This window comes from Podarcis tiliguerta (genome assembly GCF_965153285.1).
Source record: "Podarcis tiliguerta genome assembly, chromosome: 6".
Taxonomy (NCBI): Eukaryota; Metazoa; Chordata; class Lepidosauria; order Squamata; family Lacertidae; genus Podarcis; species Podarcis tiliguerta.
In genome coordinates, this window is record NC_139539.1 from 49,245,270 (window position 1) to 49,271,826 (window position 26,557).

The following is a 26,557-nucleotide window of genomic DNA, read 5'->3' on the forward strand; positions in this document are numbered from 1 at the left end:
AAAACTGTATTTGTATCCTATCTTGGGAGTTGCCAAAGGCAGCTTTCAGTTAAAGCAAAACTTAGCTGAAAATTAGAAGCCAGAGAGTCACATTGCAGAAGGGGAAACACTTCTTATGGTAGGATGAATCTAAAGATCTTATAGCTTAAGCCCTGAGCAGGATTTGCCATCTGTAATCCAATCCCATGCCAGCCTTACCTGGTAACTGTAAGGGTGGGAGGAAAGAGCTGGATTCCAGGCAGCAAAATTTGTTATTTTCCCTGCAAAGTTTAGATAGTCAAATGGGGGGGGGGGGTTATTGTGATATATTCTTATTTTAAGGAATATATAAACTCCTAAAAAAAGAAAACTGATTCTGTTTGTTTGTTATTTCATTATTTACAGCAAGTCTTCACTGTTCTGATTGGCTCAGTGCTTTTGGAGAGCAACAGAGCTGTGCTTATTTTTCTACAGGAACTTAAAAAATTATGTGGCAGGGTGTTTAGTGTCACCTTTTGGGTTCCTTGCTGGGACAGAGCCCCACCCCGGGAGATTTCCTGAAACACTTTTGACAACTGTATATTTAGCCTCTTTTCCACGTTTCCCACTACTCTGAGTAAAAACACTTGAATTTACATGTGTGAGCCATTCTGCTGTTTGTTCTGAAGGCAAAGATGTTCCTTTGGGACACTCTTGGCACTTCTCAATGACATAACTGGTGTTCATCTAAATAAAGCTTTTAAGAACATTGCTAGTGGGGCAAGATCTGACCCATATAAGCTAGAGCAGGGCTACCAGATGGGGTTGCATGTTCCCTTGCTCTCCATAATTTGATTGTCAAACTGTAGCTTTATCAGCATGTGGTTATAAAAGTCATCAAAGGATAGAGAACATCATCTTTATGTTGATGATACCCCAATGCTCTCTCATAGCCTGACTGAAATGGATTCATTTAGTGTTTAAAAAATGATGTAGGTCAGGTGGTGGAAGAAGCCCTCCAGTAAATGGCTCTGTCAAGGACGTTTCCTTCAGTTTAGATCTGTACATGTTTTGATAGCTAGATGTGATGGCTTGTGTATATTTAGAGGACATAGAGCCTCAAATTTCATTTCAGCTTGATAACTGACAAGCCTAACATCTTGCTGTGGGGCAAAACGGATTTCAAAAGACAAACATTGTTTTGTCTAGTGCCACATACATTCTTTCCTGGTGATGTATTTACAAAATCTTTCCTATTTAAAACATATAGGACTATAACAATATGTCCAGAATAGCCTTAACACAAACTGGAGTTGCTATAGATGGGGATGAGGGATTTATTTTCCTAACCTTTAACCTGCGCTACAAGACTTACCTGCTTTTGAATGCAGCCCGGTGGTCCCTACACAACATTTCTTAAGCACTGAGATATGTAGAACAAGTCTCTTCAAAGTCTGCATCTCAGTTACTTGTGATGGCTTCGTTTGCCTGCAGTTCATACTCTTAATGTTCTTCTCATTGTGATTGCAGCTCGGGGGGGCTTTTCTTTACATGGATAATAACTCAAAATTTGACCTGTACACGTAACCTCAGGTCCTTGATTTTGCATACCCCACTTCTGTGTATTTAAACACAGTCATTGGGTGAGCAGTCAGTATCACAAGATGAATCTTGATCCAAACAAAACACCTACATTCTGATTGTCATATGTGAAATCATAGTAGCTGTCACTGTTCCAAGAAATGGGCTAGTTTGGCTTTATTCTCATTGGAAATATGCTGGAGAAGTTGTGAGGGTTCCTTCAGATCAGGACAGGTTGCTGTTCTGTGGCATGAGTAGGGCCTGCTACACTGTAGCTCCACATTCCCCCCCTCAAAACATGTTGTGGTTACTGCCTTGAGGTGGCTTATCTTGCAGAGGCATAACCCTGGCAAGCCCATTGCTTTTTAGGAACTTTACACTGGCCTTGCGTGTTTCTGTGCTGCAGATAATTCTCTCTATTTAACAAATGTGTGTCCTGCCCTGTCTGCTATGTGCCAGGCTGATGGTAATAAAAGCTTAAAAGAAGAACAGATTCCGACTAGTGAGCAATGGAAGTGGTAGCACAATCAAATGCTTGAAAATAAAAACAGCAGCAAACTACAAAACACTTCAACTGATATTTAAAAGGCTGGGGGGGGGGGAAGTCTAGGAAATTAAAAGGCTATGTGCGTCACATCAAAAAGGCATTGTAGTTGGCACTAGGTGTGCTTTCTTGGGAAAGCATTCCAGTGATGTGCTAAAATGGTGAAGGCCCCTTCTGTAGTCCCCACCTGCCACCTGCTGTGTTTTTTCCTACACTGAAATGGTGTTGCCTCCTAGCACTGTTAGGAGCTGTTGTCCTCAGGAATCTTGCCACACCATTTTTCTGAGGGTGTTTCTTTCCTTAGTGCCATGAGGTCCTGTGTCTCATGTGGATGACCTCTGAGGCGGTGCAGACTGGGCCTGAGCCTACACAAGGAGTGAAAGTGAAGTCCTCCATTTTTCCTCTCTAGGAGGCTTAAGTACAATCACTGTGCTTTTGCTGGCTTAGTGTTGGCTCCCTGGGTGATTCTGCCACATCCCTGCAAATCTGCTGTAAGATGCAGAAAATCCACTCACTTTGGATGTTTGTAGAGTGCCCGGCATAAGGAGCCAAGCTGGCTCATCAGACTAATGAGCTGGCAGGGATCCTTGTAGCATCGTGGGTGGGTGTTGTGGGGAGAGTCTTCCAGAATATTTGTATCCTGCCTCCCACTTAATGAGCATGCAAGTTGCTGGGTGTGGTAGGAAGGTAAAGATTACCAGATCGAGACACTAGGCTGGCATGCAAAGCTGTAAAGAAGAGCTGGGGAGCTTGACAGCTCTCACACAGAGAGAGAATAATAAACACATGAGCCCCGCAATATTGCACTGGGACTGAAGGAGCTCAGATGTGCTTGGGCAAGAATGTTGGCATGGCTTGCAGAGTGCCTGGAAGCACTGAACTCATTAGGTTACGTTACATGATAGTTGGAGGGGAAGGCTGGGTGGGGCTGGGTGGCTGAGAGGGAAGAAAAACAAAAGAAGCTCTTTGTTCAGGACTTACAGGGTTCTCCAAATTCTAGTGAGGAACAGACAATACTTCCTGATGATTCTTGAGGGCATTAGGGTGTGGAGATTTTGGAGGCTAGTGTCAATGGCACTGTCTTGGCAACAGCAGCATAGTCCTATTGGCAGAGGTTATAGTTCCCTGGAGGAAAACGTGTTTTGCATGCAGAATGCCCCAGGTTCAATAATTAGCATTTCCAACTGAAAAGATACCAAGTGGAGAAAAAGAAGAACCTTGGACTGCCACTGCTAAGATAGACAGTGCTGTCTATTGTGAGTTCTTCCCAAGGCCTACCTGTGTAGTTGCAAGAACAGCCATTCTGAAGTGTAACATACAAACAAGTGGCATTTATTTGCTTGTCTCAGCTCAAAAATGTTCAGAGAGGGTGATGTTCCATCAGCCCTGCCATAGTTTACCCAAGTTAAAGTTCAATCCTATTTATTAAAGAAAAGGATACAGAGATGAAATAAAAAGAAAGATGCATTTGTATTAAATATATGTAACTATGACAAGTTCATCGTTCAAATTTCCTGGGCCTCTCACCACTGTTAACATGTAGCATGTCTGCCAAACCATATTCTCATTTAATGAGCTCCTCTCCTAGAATGTCCTTTATGAAGAAGGCTCGGTTCATTTCACAGTTACCTGGAAATGTATCCCAAAAGCATTCTATAGTACAGCTGGAAAGAGAAACTTTGGGAGGAAGGAGTCACAAATTGAACTGAACTGGTGGGGTGGGGGGGCGGCGGCAGACAGACAGACCAAGACAGAGAACATTTGAATGGTCCATGCCAGGTAGGAAGGTGACAGTGCACTAGCAGGCACAGGTTGGATAACAGTCTCCTAAACATATGGACATTTTGGGAAACCCTAAGCAAGTTAATACCTCGCTATAGTTGATGAGTTACATATTATGTATGCTTTATTTTTATTTATTTTGCATATTTTGATTAGTGCTGGAAATGAAGAGCCCAAATCTCTGGTGTTAGGCACATCTATACCCTACCAAATTCCATGGGTCTGATTATGCACCCCCTTATCCAAGTGATAGCCCAAAGTTCTTATTAATACAGAGCTTGCTTCAGGGAGAGGCAACTGCCACTTGCTGGGTTCTGTTCTACTCTAGCATGCCTAGAAGTGTGACTTCTGTGTGCCGCTTCTGTGGGCAGCATTGGCATCACCCTATCATACCTTCGGCAGCATGAATTTCCCTTGCATCTCCACTTCATTTCCAAGTTGCCTAACCAAGCACCAACATGGTGACAGCCACATTTTACATTTCTGGCTATATAACCCTGCTGAGAGGCAGGTCCTGTGAAGCCACATTTAGTGGAAACATTCAGTTAACACTGTCCTGGGGCCTCAGCAGATGTGCTTATAAACTTGCCACCTGACCATTTATATGCCAAATTCAGAGAAGAGTGGAGAGGCATCAGGAAATGGAAGGACCTTCCCCTTTGCTTTTGCAGTACGCTAGACTTGAAAGGAATCTTAAAAGCAAGATTTTTTTTTTAATTCTATAGAGCTGCAGATTGGAAGGAGGCCCAAACTTCCTTGTTTGTTGCATTTCACCAGTTGGGCTCAGGCTCCCTGATGGTTTTTGTTACCCTAAGTAACACCATATTCTAGCTTAAAACATGGCGGGCAGGACTAGTAAGTGGCCTATGATGAACCACAGTGCCACAGAAAATGGGTCAGGGTGGCGAGCTCTGTGGAAGGGACAGATGGGCCACCACCCTATCTCGCATGTCAAAAACTCACAACCACAGAAAACATTAATTTTGGAATACCAACTAAATGCTCCTTCTTTTTTTGATGTGGCAACCCAACTCCTCCTGTTCGGTGTACCTTTGTAAGAGTGGGGCCTAGATTTCTGCGTGCCTGGACCCTGCGTACCTGGGAGCCCTGCTGCTAAGTTCAAAAGTGAGAAAAAGGAGTGGGCTATTTAGAAGGGAGGGAGATGCATTCTGTATGCAGTCAAACCCGTTCCCTTGTTGCATCTTCACATGCTCCAGAGCCCACGACTGAAAACGTGTGTGTCCCATGGAGCTGAGCCCACAACGTTTAATATATGCGATTCTATTTATTTTATTTGCAATATGGTGTGTACAGTCGACATTATGGGAAAATATCATGGCGACGAACAGCATAAAATCAACAATAACATGAGATTCACAAAACAAGTACGAAATACATCACAGATCGGCAGAGGAGGTCAATACATCGCCGGTTCAAACCTCAGGTGAGCATCATCACCACTGGGTGATGAGATTCATGCCTTGGCTGGAGTGCGTCGTGTGTGATGAATGGGTACTGCCCACCCCACCCCCTAGGATCTTCTCCTCTGATCGGGACTGAGAGCCGGCGAGGAACCTGTGATCTCCACCAATCCCGAAGACGCGCTCTCCGCGTTCCCTAATCTCCCACGTGACTTCTTGGAGAGCAGCCCCCCGTCCTGTTGCACTAAACGGGGCTGACGAGGGCGGCGGCGGAGACGGCGGCCCGGGGAGCGGGCTGGCTGGGAATGGCTGGCCGGAGCTGGCAGGGGCGGCGCTGAGCGCGCAGGAGGCGGAGCTGCCGGCGCGCCCAAGCAGGCCTGATCCGCTCCCCGGTGTGGGCGCCGCTCATCGTCCTGCCTGGGCTCCGCTGTGCTGCCCGGGATGGGGCGCAGGAGCCGCTGTTGCAGCTGGCCGGGCAGCCGCCCGCTCTGAGGCCGGGCCGGGCTGGGCTGGGGCCGGGGGAGCCGCCGCGCCGTCCCCTGAGCCGCCCGGCCCGGGCGCCGAGAGACAGCGGCACCACGAGCGCACGGCGCGGCCGGGAACGAGCAGGCGGTGAGCTGGAGCGAGCGGGGCCGAGCCGGGGAGGGAGTCCGCTGCTCGGGCGCGGGGAGCCCAGAGGGGCTGCACCCATCGCGGGCGGGCGGGCGGGTGGGCGAAGAGAGAGACCCTGCCTTTGCGGCCGCCAGCCTCCTTTTGTTGTGGAGAAGGGGCCGGGTGTGTTCCCAGCAGGTCCTCCTCACACGGCTCCTCTCGGCGCCTCCATCACCTGCACCCACCTCCGGGGTTCAGGGGCGCATCCCCAGGCGGGGCGCTTCCCCCGGCACCTCAGCCATGTTTCGTCTGATCACCCACTCCTGGGCAAACTGGGTATTGTGTGGACCGATGGGCTTGGGCATAGGTGTGTCGAGAGGCGCGGATGGATGCTCTCGCGTGTACCAGTTCTCGTTGGTGTGCAGCGTAGATGCGTGTCTCTAGATAACAGTTGTGCACGGATGTCTGTTTACAAGCAGGTACGTGGGCGAGAGTAAAGGTGTGCCTCTGGCTGTCTGTCTGCGCGTATCTCTAGGATGCTGGCACTTGAGCCCCTCCTCCAGCCAGCCTCGCTCCCCCTCCCCCAAGATGGCTCCTGCACAATCCCCAAGGCGCTTCTTCGAGCAGAGAAAGGCTGGGGCTGTGTCTGGGCCGCCTGGGAATTGGGGAGGGGGGCGCTCTGGCACCTGCTGCACAAGCTTGTTCTCAGCCCCTCCGCCTCTGGGCCGGATCACTTTTGAGGTTCTTCTACCCGTTTGAGGTTCCTGACAAGACGGGGGATTTCCTGTTCCAGGCAGGGGGATCCGTGGAGAAACAATGTAGCCTTTCTCTTAGGAAAAGGGAAGGGGCAGCTGCTTTTAGGAACGAGGGGCCTCACAGCCAAGGCAGCCCAGGCAGAAAATAATGGAGCTTGTATATGTTTACCAGGCTGTGTGCTCTGTGTGAAACAGAATGGCCTTGTTGCTGTCTTTTGGATCAGTTTTGCCAAAAAAGAAGAAGAGAGGAATAAACACACACACAACAGCAACCCTTGGCTGGCATCCACTTACCTTTCCCAGAGCTTCCCCATGAGCTTCTCTTCAGCCAACTGGTTTTGTTGCCCCTTGGGAGCCCATATGGGACTAGGGGCTAGCGCTATATATAGCCTAGAAATGTGTGTGCCTGGGAAGCAGGGGGCTCTGTGCTGCCTGTGCCTTCCTGCAGGCACCATTTACGAATGTTTCACTTTCCTGTTTTCACAGATAGGTAGATAGGTAACTTTCCAAAACAGGTAACTGTTAGGGATGCTTATGCCAAGTCAGGTCAGCAAGGAACATTATTGACCCGAGACTATGTTTTCTGACTCCAGTTAAAACCTGGATATTTTTTAATGCCCACAAATTGTATAAACATTGGTGTCTGCTCTCTGGTGATCATCAGGCAGAAGACAAGACTGAATTTCCAGATAAATTATTCACAGCCAAGGAGCAGCCCAGCTGCAGTCTGGCTCCATTAGTGGATTGTTAACATTGCAAAAGCCCATCTCTCCAGCTTTGCTAACTTGTATTTTGCACAGCTTGCCTGCACTCTGTTTGTACAATGGGATATCCAGCTACATACTTAATCGAGGGGAAAGGAATGGAGAGACTCCTGTGAGGGAAAACACAGGCAGACCTGGGATGCCATCTCATTTAAGAGGCTGCTGTAGATAATATCCTAGGAATAAGATGGTGGCTAATGGGCTCCTGCAATGTGTACTAGCTTCACAAATAGTCTTTCTTGCCCCAGAGATGAGCTGTCTCTGACACACGGGCCAAGTTGCCACTTAAGCAGTTTCTGACTTCTGCCTCTGTTTCTCATCCTCTTGTGTGAGAGGAGGCCAGGGGTTTTCTTGAATGCAGTGGATGTAGGTTGGCAAAGGAAGTATCTGAGGATGAACTCGGGGACCAGCAAAGCTCCTGGGAGGAGATAATTATATTCCTTTGGCACCCACTCCACTAGCCAGAGTGCAGCAAAGCCACAATTTTGAAGGAATTACATGATGGACCACAACTTTACCAGACCCAGCTAGCATGTGCCATCTAGGGCTGTTTGGGAGTTATAGTTCAAAACTTTGGAGGGTGCTATGTTGACAAGGGCTGCTTTAGGACAAGAGACATCAGGTTGACAGGTAAAACATAGTGGTTCTAGGGATGCCAATGTGTATCCACATATTCTGTTTTGAGATATTTTGTTCCTTAAGAGGAGCCATCTTATTGTGAACAAGGATGTGTCTGGACTGGTTTTCTTAATCTTCAGGTTCCCAGTGGCAGACTTTGGATCCCCACATTTCAGTGGCACCCTGTGTGATGCTAAACTTTGGTGCCCCCCTCTCATGCCCCATTCTACATCACTGTTGTGGTGCCCCCCTGTGGTGCCAGTGCCTAGTGCGGCCAAACTGGCTGCGCTACCTTAAAACTGCCTCTGAGGTTCCCCACACCCTTCCATTTAAGCAAGGCCTTGTTATCTTCACCACAAATAGAGCAAACTCTGGTGAGGTTATTCATCCAGCAGACTCAGCAAGACACTGGGATGCTGTCCTGGCACACGTTCTGAGAAATGGCTACTTTTGAGATTCCAGCTCTGCAATGTGGTTGGAGTAGAGCAAGTGCACCCGGCCCATTGCAAACCGTTAGGAAGCTACATGGCCCTGAGACCAATGTGATGTGCTCTGCAGCCCGCTTCTGCTTGGAGCATGACCCATATACAGCAGTGGTGCTGGTGTCAGTTGGTTTGGCAAGGAAGCTGCAAATTTGTACGGGGTTTCATTCATTCCCTGAACCATCAGAATGCCCCTGGCTATGTTGTCTTCTGCTCTTGAGCTCTCCTTAGTGTATGCTTTGTTGGGTGTGCCGTAGTGGCAGGTGAGATGTGTGAATCTCTGGAGTGGGAATTGTTGCTCACTGTGTCCTGGAGCAAGTAAGTAGGGTGTTTGGGACATGCAAGGTTAAAATTAAATGAGAGTGCCTTATAAATCCTTTTTCCACTCTGCTGCATTCACAATAAACATACTCAGGGGCATTACTAGGACCTTAAAATACTCAGGGCACATGCCCATGATATATATTTGCATATGTTAATTTCCGTTCATGTGTAGGTGTAAATTTAGGCTCCCTTTCAAAGGGAAAGCTAGCCTGCAAGCAAAATGGGTTTGAAGAAAAAAAAGAGAGAGGGGGGCAAGAGATCTAGGACCTAGTGCAAAAGATCCAGGACTCAAGACTTCTGTTCTATCCCAGCATGTATTTCAGAAGTTGTGAAAAGCTGTGGTTTGTGTGCCAGGGTGAACACTGTCGTTTTAGTTCAACTCTTTTCAACCCCTAGCTCACAGCTGATATAAAAACTCCCTGCACATAGAAATGTGGGTGTTTGGGAGAAATCCATGCTTTCCCTGACATTTACATTACTTTGTGGGTGCATTTTTCCCCATGGGAAAGCATTCAACCTCGCTCCAAACCTTCAGGTCAGATGATAGATCTTTAGGAAGAGTGTTACAATTTAATCTGTTGGTTGTGTGATCTAGACCTGGATGAAGTGAAGATTCCTATCTGTTAGGGTTGCATCCAAAGCAGCATCAACAGAGTCCTGCTGGCAACAGTGGCACTTCTGTTTCTTCTCCTCCGCCTGGTGTTCCCCCAAAATCTTCTCCAGAGGGTTTCCCAATCCTCCAGAGCTGATTTTGAGAGTGTATGCGGAGCTGAATGGGAGAGGAGGTTCCATTCCATTAGCACAAGGTCTTTTGTACCAGTGGAACAGGAGCGTTGGACACTGCCCACAGTCATTGTGAATCTGGAGGCAGAAGGAAGTAGTGATGATCAACTGATTGTTGTAAAATGAATACAGGAGTGTTTTCTTGTGCATACATATTTTGGAAAGAGTGACTACTCCCACACCCACCACCAAAAATTTATTCTGACAGCTCAATTAAAAGAGCATGAGACTCATAATCTCAGGGTCATGGTCAAGGGTTCAAGCCCCATGTTGGGCGAAAGATTCCATTGCAGGTGGTTGGACTAGAATAGATGATCCTCGTGGTCCCTTCCAACTCTACAATTCTATGATTCTGTTATTCACTGCCTCCCCATGTAAGGAGAGAGTTATTGGCTTCTTCCCTTTTTGTGAGGGTCATAGAACTCTATAGTGCAGTAGTAAGGCAGAAAGTCTGCTGTTTCAGTCACAAAGGATGAAAGAGATTTTATGGGATTAAGGTATGTGGGTGAATGTACTGAATATGCAGCTGTCTGACGTGCTAAATGCTTTGTGATTAGCCCAGCATTTGCCTGAATGAAACAGCTTATTATAACTTTCCTCTGTATTAAGCTGAGAGCCAGGTGCTTTGTCCTGGTGCCTGAAGTAGTTACTTGAAAACTCCTATTTCCTTCCATCAATGGCAGTGAGTGCAGTGAAATGTTTGACTTTGGCATAAGGTAAGACTCCAAATAAATAAATCTATTGTTATAGAGACTTTATTCTTCTTCTAACACAGGGATGCAGAACCCTCCAGATGTTTCTGAACTACCCATCAGCCCCAGCGCAGAAATGGACAGTGGACAGGGATGATGGGTGTTGTATTTCAGCAACATCAGGAGGGCCAAAAGTTCTCCACCCCTGTTCTAACAAAACCTACTTACACACAGTCCATGTTCAGTACTTCCTAACATTTCAAAAAGCTAGAATGAATTAAAGGAGCAGGTTTATTATTATTTTTAAGCTGATATTTCATGCACAGTAACTTGAGATGGTGATGATGATTATATATTTATACCCTGCACTTTTCCCTCACAGGGATTGTGAAGGTCTAGGCGGGGAAACAAAATATTTGGAGGGGATACCCAGTTCCACACCAAAAAGCCTTACCCTGCCCCCTGAAGTGAAAAAATAGGCTTATGAAACATTTTCTTTTGGAATGGTGGATAGAGTTTTACTCCCCAAAATGATTTCTAAAAACTTCATAATAGGAAGACTATTATGTAAGACTTTGTACAGTACAAGATCCTTACAATATTATTCCTGTACACTTAGAATAAGCAGGTCATGAGTTGCACACTGAAAGCACAATTCTCAAATGCAAAAGCAAGTTGCATTGCTACCTCTGTGAGGCACTGCAATTGACATGTGAAAGATTCAGTTACTTTGCTTGTGGGCTTCCTCTTGTTGGCACAGTTGTTGGGTTTGTTTCTGTGCTCTTGCCTGGGCCTCAAAGGACTGTGGGTGTGAGTGGAGAAAGTAGAGGTTTTAGAAGTCTCTGATAAATATGATGACAGATATTAAGAAGAGGGAACTGATGGCAATAGCTCTGAAAATGAGACTGATTAAATTCCATGTAGTATCCATTGAGTCTTGGTCACCCTCTTTTCCCCTTTCAGTTCTTTTTATGGAATTGAGTGCTTTATGTCTGCTTGACACTGGAGGTCTGGAGGAGACAATAATATTCTTTGTCTTGCTATAATGTTGATGATTTATTCCCTCTGTATAGTGTTTTGCCTGCTCCTCATAAACTGGTAGAACCAAAGAGATGCTAGGCTCCTTACAGCCTTCTTGACCATTTGGCCCACTATTGGTCTCTTCTGCTGAACATATTGGAGCCAGTCTTTGCATACAGGGAAAGTCCTTAACTTACTGAGGATTTGAGATCCATTGGCCACCCTTACCTGCTTTAGCCAGCCAGTTGAAGCCATTTCCTGGAGTGTGCCACTGTCACATTCTGACAGCCTATAGGAGCCACAGGTGAGAGCTGAGTGCAGGGTAGGAACCAAATGTGGACAAACTTTCCCAGAAAGAGCTTTACAAGTCACCTGCCAGAGGTACTCCTCCTCCCCTAACACCCCTCAATCTGCATAGTGCATTTAAAAAGTATTGCAAATGTTTCAGGGTCCCCAGAAATGTCTGTTTTGAGGTAGTGGTGGGAAAAACCCTGGGTTTTTAAATCATGGCTTCAATTTTTCCAGAAAATTTACTTCTCTAGTTAGACCTTAGACTCCTTGGGAATCCTGAGAGTGCCATCCTAACCATTCCTATTCAGAAGTAAAGGTACCCTTGACCATTAGGTCCAGTCGTGTACAACTCTGGGGTTGCAGCACTCATCTCGCTCTATAGGCCGAGGGAGCCAGTGTTTGTCTGCAGACAGCTTCCAGGTCATGTGGCCAGCGTGACTAAGCCGCTTCTGGCAAAACCAGAGCAGCGTAAGGAAAGTCGTTTACCTTCCTGCTGGAGCAGTACCTATTTATCTACTTGCACTTTGATGTGCTTTCAACAGCCTATAGGAGCTGGAACCGAACAACGGGAGCTCACCCCGTTGTGGGGATTCAAACTGCCGACCTTCCGATTGGCAAGCCCTAGAGTCAGTGGTTTAGACCACAGCACCTCACGCGTCCTTCTATTCAGAAGTTAAGTCCTATTAAACACAGTGGGGCTTACTCAGATAATTGGGGCTAGGAGTGCAGCCCTGCTCTGCGTTCTGTTCTTTCTGCCTGCTTTCTGCTATTATCCTACAAATTCATTTTCACAGATGGGGGGGGGGGAGATCCTGCTGATAAGGATAAGATCAGATACTCTTCACATGTGTGCAATTGTGCCTTAGATCCAGCTTGCCTTTTTTTATCCCCCTCCACACACACAAAAGGGACTCCAGCATGGGATGGCAGGATTTCAAAGTGAAAGTGGAACAGCCCCTCTTAAATAAAGCTCCTGTTGAGAATTGTTCCCTTCCAAATGCTGTGGAACTGGTGCCTTTTCTGATAAGAGGTGTGATGATGGGTGATTGATCTGTCATGTCTGTGTGTGCAGGATGTAGGTCTTTGAGGGAGCAAAGGATAATTGCATACAGAAAAGGGGGCGTAGGGGGTGCTGGTCTGGTGTGGTAAAGGTCTAGCTCCAGAGCTGGTATCTGAGTTGCTGTTGGAGAGATAAGACAGGCCCTGGTCCCTGGAAAGGGATGCAGTGCCTAACTTGGATCATTCCCCTCTTGATTCCTGTGTCTGCCCTCCCCAAAGCTCAAGGGACATCTGCCCTTCTTTCATTTCTGATGTTAAGGGCAGGAGGATATCAGTGCTGGCAAGTGGGAAGCCCTCTCCTTCCTTCTTAATAACCCCTTGTTGAGTGCCAGCCCTTCATCTCTTTTGTTTTTGTTTCTTTGGCTGGGCTGCTTCTTGCCCATTTGCCAACATTTCTTTATAGGGGGAGATAGAATGTCAGGAGAGTTATTAGATTGAAAAAGCTCATCTACTTAGACTGGAATCAATGCCATAGTGTAAGCATGCATAGTCATTCTGCAGGTTGTGGGTGATGGTAGTGATAGGATGGCCACCCTTTCCCCATGAAACATGCCCAAAATTTGTGGGGAAGACAGAAGGGGTAGTACTTGCTTGCCTTTAACACACTGTGCTCTTATGAGAGTGTTTGGAGGGTGCTGCTGGTAGGGAAGGTGTATTTGCTGACCCCTCCATCTTTCCCAAACAGGCTTGGTGCCTGGGCCAGAGCCCCCTACACTGTGCCCCCCTGATGCTGGCTGGCCTGTGCCCAGAAGATGAGCAGATTGCTGGTGGGAGTGACCCTGGAGAGGATCTGCAAAGCTGTGCTGCTCTTATGTTTACTGCACTTCCTCATCATCATGATCCTCTACTTTGATGTCTATGCCCAGCGCCTGGACTTTTTCAGCCGCTTCAATATGCGCAACTCCTCCCGCACTCTGCCCTACGTCAACGTCTCTCGGCCTAACGGGACCGCCGGGCCTCTGGGCCCTGAGCTCCTGGCCCCGAGTGTGAAGTCCGTCAGTATGAACAGCACTGTCACCGAGAAGCCCTTACCACCTTGCCCAGAGATGCCTCCTGGCCTAGGTAAGATTACAGACGAGCTCTGTCTGCCTCATGCCGTGTCCTACAGAAGGCCCTTTAGTGGGGAAACTGTATTGCAGTTATTGGGTTTATTTGTGCCCTGCTTGCCACCTGCTGTTTCCCTGTCAATGCAAATATGTCAAGTGGCTTTGGCTCCTGATAATAGGAACTAGAAGATCTAGGAATCTGCAGAACAGGCATGGTATTGCAAATCATAGGCTCCAATAGCCTCCACCATTGGAGCCAATCCTGCAGTGGAAAAGCAGTTGGGAATATGTGGACAGTATTTGTTGAAAGCTGGCAAACTGAATAGCGTTCTTAGTATATTTACAGTGATCAGATAGCGGACTTATTATTTCCTTTTTTGCCATGGCAACTCCTTGTCTCTTTCCCAGCCCCACTGTACCTAGCTGGTGCCTTTCTGCAAGTGGGCTACAAGTAATTGGGGAAAGGGCTCAGCTTCTGCACAGACATGGCTTAGTAGGGGCTACAAGGGTTAGCTCCTTCTTATGCTGATCTCTTCGAATGAATGATGCATGAAGTAGACCAGCTTTCACTCACCTGATGCCCTCCAGATGTATTGGACTACAACATGGTTGCTGCTGCTGAAACTTGTAGCGCAAAAACATCAGGAGAGCACCTGGTTGGTGAAGACCAAAGTAGACCATCTCCTCACCCTAGGGGGTAAAACATTTAAGGCATAGAGAACTTAATACCCTTATTCCTGACAGGTGGATAAAGAGTTGAAGCACAAGCTTTGGTATTGATATTTAAGGTAAAGGTACCCCTGCCCGTATGGGCCAGTCTTGACAGACTCTAGGGTTGTGCGCCCATCTCACTCAAAGAGGCCGGGGGCCAGCGCTGTCCGAAGACACTTCCGGGTCACGTGGCCAGCGTGACATCGCTGCTCTGGCGAGCCAGAGCCGCACATGGAAACGCCGTTTACCTTCCCGCTATAAAGCGGTACCTATTTATCTACTTGCACTTTAAGGGTGCTTTCGAACTGCTAGGTTGGCAGGCGCTGGGACCGAACAACGGGAGCGTACCCCGCCACGGGGATTTGAACCGCTGACCTTTCGATCGGCAAGCCCTAGGCGCTGAGGCTTTAACCCACAGCGCCACCCACGTCCCATTGATATTTAACTGGGGCTAAAACTTTTATTAAACAATGCAATCTGCAACGAGCAACAACCTTTCCTGTTAACTCTGAATCACTTAGCTGGGTATTCGAGTTAACTCTGCTTTGACTGTTTGCTGTCTCTGTGCTTGATACATGTTTTGGTTTTTTGGTTTCTTTGCTGATTTTTTTCTGGGCAGTGCCCCGCCAACTTGGCTAGTGAAAGGGACATGAGCTGTTTGTGTAAGTCAAGAGGCTGTGGCTGATGCATAGATAATGGAGTCCTTTCTCCTGCAGTGGGCCGGCTCCTTATCGAGTTCAGCACTCCCATGAGCATGGAGCGGGTGCAACGGGAAAACCCAGATGTGCGGGAGGGTGGCAAGTATTCTCCCCCAGACTGTGTGCCTCGCCAGAAGGTGGCCATCCTCATTCCGTTCCGGCACCGGGAGCACCACCTCAAGTACTGGCTGCACTACTTGCACCCGATTCTACGGCGCCAGAAGGTGTCTTACGGCATCTATATAATTAACCAGGTGCGTAGAAAATGATAATGTGGGGGCAGTGGTGCAGTTGGGTCATTGAGCATTCTGGACTGAATGGTTTCATGGATATCCCTTTCAGATGGTAATGTGCATTACTTCAAAATATGGTGTTCCAGCCCTGCTGTCCTCCAAAGCAGAAGGAGTAGGGCCTGGATATCTGACCCAAAGTTCTGTCCTAATGGCACCACTGATGCGGAAGAGAGCAAGATGGTTGGATTTAGAACATAGTGCCATCCGGTTCCCTTGAGAGGAACCTGATTAGGGAAAGCGGTATGTTAGTTTTCATGAATATATGCCTCTCTGTTCTGATTGGAAGCAAAGGCTTCCTGCTTTGTGGGGGAAGCAGAGTGTGGGCCTTACAATGCACCATGAACTTTGCACCTATGGTAAGTGTGGAATGTGATGTAGATGCTTCTCACTTGCTTCTCGTTTAAAATGACGATAAACCTGAAATACAGTTGATGGGGCTTTGCAAGATCTATAAAGTGAGATAGAACAGTTCTAGAAAAGAAAAAAAAAATAGAATGTTATTCACAATGAAATGTAACAAGAGCCAGTGTGGTTTAGTGGTTAAGAGCGGTAGACTCGTAATCTGGGGAACCGGGTTCGCGTCTCCGCTCCTGCACATGCAGCTGCTGGGTGACCTTGGGCCAGTCACACTTCTCTGAAGTCTCTCAGCCCCACTCACCTCACAGAGTGTTTGTTGTGGGGGAGGAAGGGAAAGGAGATTGTTAGCCGCTTTGAGACTCCTTTGGGTAGTGATAAAGCGGGATATCAAATCCAAACTCCTCCTCCTCAAGAGAGAGGGCGGCCAGCTGCATCAGGTAAGAAAGAGTAAGAGGGTCGTGGCAGTTGATGTGACCCCGCCCTTCATTATCTTTCCATACAGTTTGGTGAAGACACCTTTAACCGAGCTAAGCTGTTGAATGTGGGCTTCCTAGAAGCCCTTCGAGATGATGAGAGCTATGACTGCTTCATCTTCAGCGACGTTGACCTGGTGCCCATGGATGACCGGAATCTCTATCGCTGTTATGACCAACCCCGGCACTTTGCTGTTGCCATGGATAAGTTTGGCTTCCGGTGAGTTTGTGCACTTTGATCTTTTTTGAGATGCCAGTGGCCCCTTGAAATTGTTCAGAGTGTCAGAGGCAAAATGGAAGGAGGAATATATGACTTTATTGCACACATATGTGCTCTCATTCTGTGTTGGCTTGGACCTTGTGGGGACCTGCAAGCTGTGAAATGTGTTTCTTATCTAGATTGCAGTACAGGAACCTCCCCCATTCTTAAGACTACCATGTCCCATTTCTTCATAATTTGCAGGGTTTTTGTACTTAAAAGTGGGAATATACAACAGCTTTGGATCAATCCCCAGCCAAAGCAGGGTGCTTTGCAGGGATTCTGGGATGGTCCGAGACAAAGTGGAACCTCTTCAGGGATCCAGAGACAAAATGGGGATTTCCCAAAGTGCCTCATGGCACCGTGACAACTCTGACAATTGTCTGCTGAAACCAAAACTAATGTAGCTAACTTTAGCAGAAGGGGTGTGGAATGGCTGAAGTAGAAAAGTAGAACAAATGCCAGGGTAATTGGGGGGGGGTGAATTCTGCTGTGACTGACAGGTCAAGCTTGTAGCCAGAGGGAATGAGTTCACCTGGAGTCTTCAACCCCAGTGCTTTGTGGGGAGGAAAGGAAATCCCTTTTAGTTCTGTCCCCTGAACCCCAAGATCAACTTTAAAAGTCCCTAGTTCACAAAAATTGAACCAATTTGTCTGCCATTGGCAAGTTTCATACCTAGGGAAACTTCTTTCATGTCTGCTTTCCGAACAATTGCCCTCAAAAGACATGGGAAGTTTAAGTGGACACTTTTTACCCCTCCCAAACTGTGAAGGCTGTCCTTGTGGGAAAACCAATGAAGCTATCGTTCAGAAATTTGACAGGATTCATCTTTCTTGGAGACTCTGATGCCTGCAAATTTCATCCAATAGTGGGGGAGGGGGAAAGGTTTCCTTAGAAAAATAACCATCAAATTTCAAAGGTACCTGACAGAAAAAATCCCCACCCTGGAATTATTTGGCTGGCTGAATCTGCTGTGGAGCGGCTAATGTGCCTGCAAATTTTATCCACTGTAAAAAGGGGGAAAGGTATAGCTTAAAAAACAACAACAACCCAATAGTGAATGAGGGGAAATGAAATCTTGTTTTTCCCCAACTCAGAAGCACTTGGGACTTAGGCATGTTGTTTTCTGAAGTACTGACTCAAGGTCCAAACTGAATCTTCTGTTTGGTGCACACCCCTAATTTAAACTTTGCTGCCTCTTATATTAGATGAAATGCTCCAGGGAAGTCCTTGTGATACTACATTATGGAATGGGCGCTTGCAAAACCTATATGAAGGTGATGTAAACAAGCAGACAGGATGCCCACGTGAATGTTCTGTGTTGCCTATATTCTTACCTGCCAAACATGGCAAAAGGAGATGGAGGAGGTATAGTGTGTATAAAATGGAATCCTGCATTCCAGCTAAGGAGAAGGGAAATGGGAAGGATTTAGGAGAGACCTGATGCAGTGGGAGCAATGGGTTGCCATCACATGGCTGATTTGGAAACTGGGATTTAGACTGTGTCAGGTGTAGCTTGGACCACCCAGGTTCTGTGCTCCTGAACCCATTCGTGGCTTGACTGATTCCCATCTCTCCTGCTTGTCCTCTGCAGGCTGCCATACTCTGGCTACTTCGGAGGTGTCTCTGGCCTGAGCAAGACACAGTTTCTGAAGATCAATGGCTTCCCTAACGAGTACTGGGGCTGGGGTGGGGAAGATGACGACATCTTTAACCGGTGCGTGAGAGGCTGGGCCAAGCCTAGCCAGAACTTGTTCTCTGCAAGTTGGTTGTAGTAGCCATGTAGTCTGTTTTTCCATGTGGTGTCTCCTGGGAATGTGCTGAGTGGCAGGGAACAGCATTCTCTTCTGGGGTGGGGTAGCTGTGCAAATGGCAGGTGGCAATATGCAACACCTGCCTTTTCTATAACAATGCTCCCAAATCTGAGAGAGGAGGACATAGGCAGGTAGGTATTCCACAGCACATAACAATCAGGGCCAAATAGCAGGCCTGGGGAGCCAATACTCTGAAAGCCAGAAGGGGTTGGGGGTGCTGAGGACTGGAGGGTGAGGACTAACTCCTGCTTTATTTAGAGTTTGCCCCCGACCTGTCTGCTGATCTTTGAGCTGCACTTTTTCTTTGCACAGGATCTCGCTTAATGGCATGAAAGTGTCACGTCCTGATGCCCGCATTGGGCGCTACCGCATGATCAAGCACGAGCGTGACCGACACAATGAGCCCAATCCCCAGCGGTGAGAAAGACAATGTGCTTGCTAGCTCCCTACCTAGTCCATTGCAAGCTACATAAGGAGATGGAAAGCTCCCACAAAATTTCTGCACCATTTTCCAGGGCACATAATGGCTTTCCATCCTGATTTCCAATGGAAAATAATCTTCCAGAAGCCTCTTCCCTTTTATAGCATACTACTCTGCACCTCGAGGGACGCTGGTGGCTCTGTGGGTTAAACCACAGAGCCTAGGACTTGCTGATCAGAAGGTTGGCGGTTCAAATCCCCACGACGGGGTGAGCTCCTGTTGCTTGGTTCCTGCTCCTGCCAACCTAGCAGTTCGAAAGCACGTCAAAGTGCAAGTAGATGAATAGGTACCGCTCCGGCGGGAAGGTAAACGGCATTTCCGTGCACTGCTCTGGTTCGCCAGAGAATGACCATGAGACAAACCAAGATAGCCTACAAGTCCTTAGCCTTCCCCCAGAGAGTGTTTTCTATTACTGCGTGTGCGTTCCTCTCTTTCTGACCTACCCCCCATTTTAATTCCACTCTCTGCCTCTTACTTCTAAGAGACACAGACATGAATCAGAGTCCCAACCATGCACCAGGTTCTGCTATGTTCTGCTAGTTTTAGGCAAGAAAAGAGAGAGAGACTCCTGTCCTGTGCCCTACCATTTATTGTCTGGAACCAGAGAAAAGCCACAGCTGGCATGGTTTCAGGGCAATACACTAAACCGTATTTCATGAGACCCTGACATTCCACTTGAGAAGGTTGTGTGGTGGTAGTAATCACCTATCATGAGAACTAAATGCAGTCACCATCCATGGCCCTCCCGGATCCTATGACGCCATCACACTTTGCAACCTTGCTATATCATTTGACAGGGACTGTTGTTTTACAGCTGAGCTCTGGGTGGAGAAGCTCACTCTGTTACTTGGGACTTTCAACCTGGAAGGGCTGTGCATGGTGACTGTCCGTTCATGTGTTCAGAAGACACAATTTCATTTCGGAAGTCCCACAGTGCTTTGTATGCTGGAAATCTGACATAAGAAATTGCTTTATTGTGCGTGGATAATGTCACGTAAGGCTCTACCCAAAATCCTTCCAAGTGGCCTGAGCTGTCATTAGACTCTCTATTCCAGGCTTCCTCAAACTCAGCCCTACAGATGTTTTTGGCCTACAACTCCCATGATCCCTAGCTAGCAGGACCAGTGGTCAGGGATGATGGGAATTGTAGTCTCGAAACATCTGGAGGGCCAAGGTTGAGGAAGCCTGCTCTATTCCATTCATCAAGGAATGGCTTGTAGGTTTAACTTGAATTAACCTAACTGCCTACTTTCATGTGTAAGATGAGTTTTTCTCTGGTTCTCCTGGCAGGTTCACCAAAATCCAGAATACCAAGGTGACCATGAAACGCGATGGCATTGGCTCGCTTCAGTACCGCCTGGTGGAGGTGGTTCGTCGTCCCATGTACACCAATGTAACCGTGGAGATTGGCCGCCCACCACCACGCCCCCCTCGGGGCTGACTCTTTGCTGCCTGGCTCTGCCCATGGCCCCATGCATGAGGAGCTGTGCGGATCCCAGCCCTGACTGGTTCAGAGGACTGTGTCCTGGCTTGGAGGAGCTGTCTGCCTCCTTTGTGGGGATGCGGGAAAGGCCAAGACTACACCTTCGCCTTGCCCCAGCCTTTGGCTGAAGCCCATCTCCTGATCACTAGTCAGTTCTCCACAGTGCCCTTCACAGGTTGGGGAGGAAGTGCGAGTGTGTCATGGTGCCTGGCGCAGCGCTTAGGGGTCCTGGGCACAGCCAAGCCCCACTCCTGGCTGGAAGGCACTGAGGGCAGAGAAACCTTGTGCAGGTTCTTGAACCTCCCTATCCTCTCCCAGAACTTTTCACAGAGCGGCATCCCTTAAGGATCCCGGAAGTACAGTACAGGTAGTTGTTTTCCTTTCCTCTCAGTGTGCAAGAGTGCCGTTTGAGCCTTCCTTCCAGGGGGTGGCCTGGCCTTACGACAAATGCCAGCTCGCAAGGTGTCCAGGTGGTTCACTCGTGCCCAGCTGAGGAGAAGCTCTTCCAAAGGAGAAGCTCTCATGGGCCTGGCCACTGCCCACCTCCATTCATGGCTTGGTGCTGTCCCCCTGCTGGGCCCTGGGTGTCACTTCTGGCTCCAGTAACACAGGGGCGTTTTATACAAAACCCTCATTAGAATACTTGAGTGCTTCCTGGGTTAGTGTGACAGGTAGCCTGTCTGTCAAGGGACAACAGGTCATTCTTCCTAGCAGTGTTTGCTCTTCTGTCTGTGAATGGGGAATATTGGTTGGGCAGTGTGTGCTTCACTTCTCAGCAAGGATGGAATCAAAATGGCATGGTTTGGCCTACTCTCTGGTGTGGGCTGGCTTCTCTTTTTTACAGGCACCAATGGGCCTATGGCCATGGCTACAGAACAGAGGAAGGTGAAGTTAGCTTCTTGCTGCCTGTCCCCTACCTCTCACCTCCAACCCACTTACCCCATACCAACCCTCACTCACCAATCAACCTTCCCGCCATCTGCCAGGCAACCTGCCGTTGACCACTCATCGTGCCCTCTTTGTCAAGCTGCCATCTGCCACCACCTGAGGCCAGGCCCCTGGGTCCGACCGTCTGCTCATGACACATGGTGGCCGTGTGCCTAATACCTGGAGCTAGGAAGCTGCTGGTGTCCCTCATCTCTGGTTATGGTGCCTGGCAGGTAGAATCTCCTGCGCCGGTCCACTTTGGGATGGCAGCTGGGCCAGGCTTGAAGCCAGGCACCAGTGTGTTGCGCAGCCCAGGTGTTGGTGACTTTTGTACATTTGAATGTTTTGATCCCTTTTCAAGCCTATGGTGAATGCAGCACTGGTCACTACGATCAGACTTTTGTATTCAATAAAGTTTCAAAACTTGGGAGACTCCTTGCCTATGGGATTCAGGTGGGGTCTGTGGATAGAGGTAACACTGCAGGTTTATGCAATCTATCTTGGCAAGGTACAAAATTAAGAATTAAATTCGTTTCCAAATGAATGGCACCTCATTGTGCTTCCCCACCAAGTTTGTTTAAAGCAGGGAGTGGGTTTTCTGGCCCAGGAAACTCTGGGCGTAGTTACTCAGCCCAGAAGACAAGAGAGAACTCTTCTACAAGGTTCTTTTATTGATGCTCACACACAGAGAAAAACTGTTAAATAGTAGCAAAAGATGCTATGTTTAGTTGAAGTTGGAGTGGGAATGTGGTGGTGGTTGGTGGGTGATTCCCTAAATCAAATGGGGAACCTCTAGCTTTCAAGATGTGGCTAAATTATTTCTAACCATTAGCCATGCTGGCTACAGCTGATGGGAGCTGGGAATCCAACTATATCTGAATGGCCACAGGTTGCCCACCCATCCTAAATAAAATGGGCTTTCTCATATGAGCTACTCCCCTGTGTAATAACTCTAGACATTGTCAAGGGAAAGGGGGTAGACCTGGAAAGGGGTCTGGGACTGGCAATTGCTTATGTGTATGGTTGAAGGAGTTGGGCCAGGGCTGGGTGTAAGGGCACACTAAGGCTTGTCTGGATAAGCAGAAGCCTTGCAGGTGCTGAAGAATGGCTGGCCCAGGAATTGTTTGGTGTTTGGAGCAGCTCAGGTGTGATGTGCACCTGTAGCCCGGCATCCCCGTAGCCGCTCGCATTTAGCTAAGCGGTTTCCTTCCCAGTAACCGGCGTCCTGGCCATCATGACAGCGGCAACGGGTGCAGGGCCCCACCCATATGCTCTCCCCAGCAGGAATTACGCGTCGCTGGCTCCCATCCACGTAGCAGTTGGGCCCTGTGGAGAGACATGTCCATGTATTAGAGTCTGCCATTGTTTGCAGAAGTCTCATCATGACTCTTAGAAGCAGAAATGGCAAGCAGTTTAAGAGTACATGTGTAGGTGGGGGCAACCCAGCCAGATGGGCGGGGTATAAATAATAAAATTATAAATTATTACTCCAGCCTTGCACCCCATCCTCGACCGGGAGCTCACCTAGTGCCTGTTCGTCCACAGGTTCTGTGCTAGAGGCTGCTTTTGTACCAGGAGGACATTTTTCATTTTGGGGGGAGCCTCTCTTCTAACACTAGGGCTAAACACCTGTCAAATCCTTCAAGATGAGGTGGGGCTACCAGGTGTCCCCGCCATCATTTCTAAGTAGGAAGCTTCCTGTTCAGTTAAGCAAGCTTGTGTCTGGTCAGCTTGGCCCAATTCCTCTCACTTCCCAGCTCCATTAGGACAGGGGCCCTGAACAGCGAGGGAGACAAAGTTCTCTCCCCCTTCTGAACAGCTTGAAGTGGAACATTTGTCCCTTGCTGGGAAGGTGTGTCTTTCTCACCATCCTCACAGGTGGGGCAGCAGTGGCCCTTCTCGTAGACTGGATTGACGCAGGGCGGAGGGGCGCAGTCTGCCACTAGGCAACGAGCGATGCCATCTAGGTCACAGGTACACTGCTCGCACTCTGAGGGCTGTGAGAGACAAAGACTGGTCAATAGAGCAAGGCAGCTTTACGTGGACAGCACACAGTTATGATGATGATGATGCAGCTCCAGAACTATTTTGCATCAGTGGTGCAGAAGCTAATTCTTTTCTGAGAATTGCATTCCCTTGGGAATCTGTTCAGAATTGCATGCCAGTGGTGTGCTGCTCCAGAGTCAAAGTGGGTAGGGCACCTTCTCTGCTACCCTGTTTCCCTTCCCCTTTTCCTCCTAATGAAATTAGGCTCAGAGAAATAGGTTACCCATCCATCCGACACCACCATGTTGCAGAATTGACTGGATTTTTGCTGTTCCAGATTGAATTAGTCATGTCTTCTGTCTGTAATTTGCAAAGAGATGTGCGTATGCAAGCAGGTGGGGAACTCATGCCTCAGATACTTAATTAGATTAGGCTCCTGCCTGCATCTTTGCTTACCTGTATCTGTGCTTTAAGTAACAGAGGAAGGGGTGATCACAAGAGACATATAAGGCCCACCATCTTCCTTTTTTTTGTAATGTGTGAAGAAGCATTCCAAACTGAATGCATAGCCATGGCAGTACTGGGATTATACCATCAGATGGCACTATCAACCAAGAATTGATAGATAATGAGGGAGAAAAAGCTTCTGTCCCAATCTCCCTTGATTTTGCGTATCTTGTCAGCTCTGGCCAACTCAAGATTACTCTCAAATAATCATGCGGCTGGCCACTGGGGAAACTGACTGATCATAAGAAAATGTTGAATAGAGAAAACTGTGAGTGAGTGAGAGATCGTCCTCAGTAGCGCAGAACCATCAGGAATCCCAATATGCTAAAAAGGCCCATGAATGTGTTTTGGAACCCATTAACCAATCAAGCTCCTCCTTAAAATATCCAGCAAAGGATACTGAAGTCATTTTCAGCACCTCACCTCTCATTCACCTTCTTACTTGCAAAACATGAGGCTAATTCTAGCCAAGCCACATGCTTTTGTTCTCTGCCCTAAGGGGAAAGTTCCAAGATTCTACCTTCTGTCAAATTCCCTCCCTCCTGAACTAATAGGTTGGTTGTCTGATTTCACACCTTCAGGGTGGGTGATGATAAAGACTGGGCTCCACTGAAGTTCAAGTGGTTGCAAATAAAAACATTGGTCACTTGCTCTAGATCACTCGTCACAATACTTTAAAATAACAAAGCTGGAAGATGACATCAACATTTAACACCAAAAATCATATCTTAATGATATAATTGTCCATGATCATCTTTATAACTCCAGGGAAGGAGATTGCACAACTTCACTGGCAAGTTGATATCTTGTTCTTACTACAAACTTACAGTACAAAGGAAAGTGCTTACCCTTCCTAATTACAGAACTTTTCTCTCTCTAGATCTATAGCACTTGTCTTGCTTGTAAGCAAATGCAAGATAACCTACCGGTAGTTCCAGGAAGTGTTGGGAAGCAGCCCTATATTACTGTATCCACAACCCAGATGTTCTGGACCTAGAGCAAAATCTGGCCATCCCTAGTAAAGAACTGTGAAGGTTTGGGTGAGCAAAGTATTTTAGGGCAAATTAGGCCCCAGCTGAATGGTTCTGGATAATCAAAAGCTTGCTTGCTATTTTATGATATTTTGGTTGGCCATAATAAAGTTATTATTTGGGGGGAAATTATGGCTCAGTATGGTTTTGCAGAAAGCAGTTACTTTCTGTGTACCTTTCAATAGAATTTTGTGTTTGGGTAAATGGGACAGGCCAATAGATAAGTCATCAAAACGACACACAATAATTTGATGTTTAGGTAACAGACAATTCACCTAGGAAGAACTCCACTGCCCATTCTTTGACTATATGTAGCAACTGGTCCTTTCTTCATCAATACACTTTTTTTTTTTGCAAACACTCAATTCATGCTGTCCAAAGAGGCATGGAGCCCAGAAATGGAGGGCTTTGATCTTCCACCTGCAGCCTCAGGGCCAGAATTTGACTCCCTTCGGCTAGTGCAGGCTTAGTGCCAAAAATACTCCTTTCCCCACCCACCCTCAATTGTCCAAGTCAGCCATGCTAGAGATTGTTTGGTCTGACTCAAGTCCTAAAATAAACTACACACATTTTTGGCAGCAACAGACAATAGCCAGAAGCAAGGTGCTGAACTGGTCAATGTCAGGCCTAAGAAATGGATGAAAATGAAATTCAGTTAGTCAAAGGATGCTCAGCTAGGTAGTACAGCCAATAAAATTGCCTTCTGAATTATCAAAGAGCTTTGGTTTTATGGGAACATCTTAAGAGCACCTCCAGCTTCATAGTGCACTTTTGATTTGGTGCTTCTCGCCCACTTTGGAAAAATGCAATTTATTAGTTTTGTTTGAATTTTCTTTTCCTTCAGCCAGTAACGAACAAACTATAAAGACACAGCCAGCATTCCTGCTTCCAGTCTCTTACTCTCCTGCCTAGGCCTCCCTTTCAGAACAAGATTTAAGAAACAAAAGTGACGGCTTGCGATTCTTAGACAGTGCCTTTTTCAGGAGCATTCGCCTTTTCTCCTGCTTTTGAATATCCTCACTTTGCCATCCATCACATATTCAGCCCTGCCCACCTCGCTCTAGATTTCTTCTCATGCCACCCCTTTGCCTAATTGTCCCGTGAATGCCTTACCTGGAAATGCTGCCCCAGCTCATACACTTGTCCACGGTGCTCACAGCCAACCCTTTCGCAGCGTGGACAGCAGTCGCTGGGGTAGTGGCTGACGTGAATGCAGGCAGGTGGCAGAGCGGTGCAGTCCGTGCGGGCGCAGGCGGGCCCCTCCGCTGTGCACTCGCACTGGGTGCAGTGGTCACTGTCCAGGAAATACCACTCCCCAACGTAGTACAGGCTCCCGTTGGCATCGCACGTGGTCACTGGCCCGGCCAGTCCTGGGATGGGCACCAGAGTCAGCAGCAGCGCTAAGCTCAGCTGTGCCAACGGAAAGGGCATCGCTGAACTCGAGGGACAGATGCCGGGCATGGGAGTTGGCGAGAGGGAGGAGCAGAGCAGCAGCAGCAGTAGGGAAGCGAAGCGGAGGAGAGCTGGCGGGGAAAGTGGGCATCCAGTCTGCCCCAACGCCGCCTGCGGGGTACCGCCGGGAGGTTGCCTGCTGAAGCTGCGGCTAAGAACCGCCCTGGCGCGCCTCGGCCTTTGTGCAGCCGCCGCCCGGCCCGGCCCGCCCCTTCTTGCAACCCGAGCCCGCCCAGGGGCACAGCACCCCCTCCCCAACGGAGCGGGCGGGACCGGGGCGGTGGGAGGGACCTGGCCCCCTATCTGCACCTCAGGAAAAGCCTGCTAAGAAAAGTCTGCTGTGCTCCCTCTCCAAACCCCTCGAACACTCATCC

The 26,557-nt window shown here is 48.0% G+C and overlaps 2 protein-coding genes across 4 annotated transcripts; one reads left to right on the top strand and one right to left on the bottom strand.

Annotated features, from left to right (window-relative positions):
• Window positions 1-5,532: 5,532 nt before the first annotated feature.
• B4GALT2 (beta-1,4-galactosyltransferase 2) lies at window positions 5,533-21,639 on the top strand. 3 transcript variants are annotated; one of them, XM_083446115.1, is made up of 7 exons: window positions 5,533-5,898; window positions 13,351-13,727; window positions 15,139-15,374; window positions 16,273-16,463; window positions 18,097-18,219; window positions 18,629-18,733; window positions 20,088-21,639. In XM_083446115.1, exons 2-7 carry the CDS (start codon window positions 13,418-13,420, stop codon window positions 20,236-20,238), a joined length of 1,116 nt encoding a protein of 371 aa, XP_083302241.1. In that variant the 5' UTR covers window positions 5,533-5,898; window positions 13,351-13,417; the 3' UTR covers window positions 20,239-21,639. The 3 variants fall into 3 exon arrangements, with proteins under 3 accessions (XP_083302241.1, XP_083302243.1, XP_083302242.1); XM_083446116.1 differs by lacking the exon at window positions 5,533-5,898 and adding an exon at window positions 6,160-6,356; XM_083446117.1 differs by lacking the exon at window positions 18,097-18,219 and having other exon boundaries at window positions 5,658-5,898.
• Window positions 21,640-21,860: 221 nt separating this feature from the next.
• Window positions 21,861-26,412, bottom strand: LOC310680020 (von Willebrand factor C domain-containing protein 2-like). The gene is made up of 3 exons (XM_083446140.1): window positions 25,845-26,412; window positions 23,075-23,204; window positions 21,861-22,533 (listed from the first exon to the last, which is right to left on the bottom strand). Exons 1-3 carry the CDS (start codon window positions 26,190-26,192, stop codon window positions 22,349-22,351), a joined length of 663 nt encoding a protein of 220 aa, XP_083302266.1. The 5' UTR covers window positions 26,193-26,412; the 3' UTR covers window positions 21,861-22,348.
• Between the last annotated feature and the right edge of the window lie 145 nt (window positions 26,413-26,557).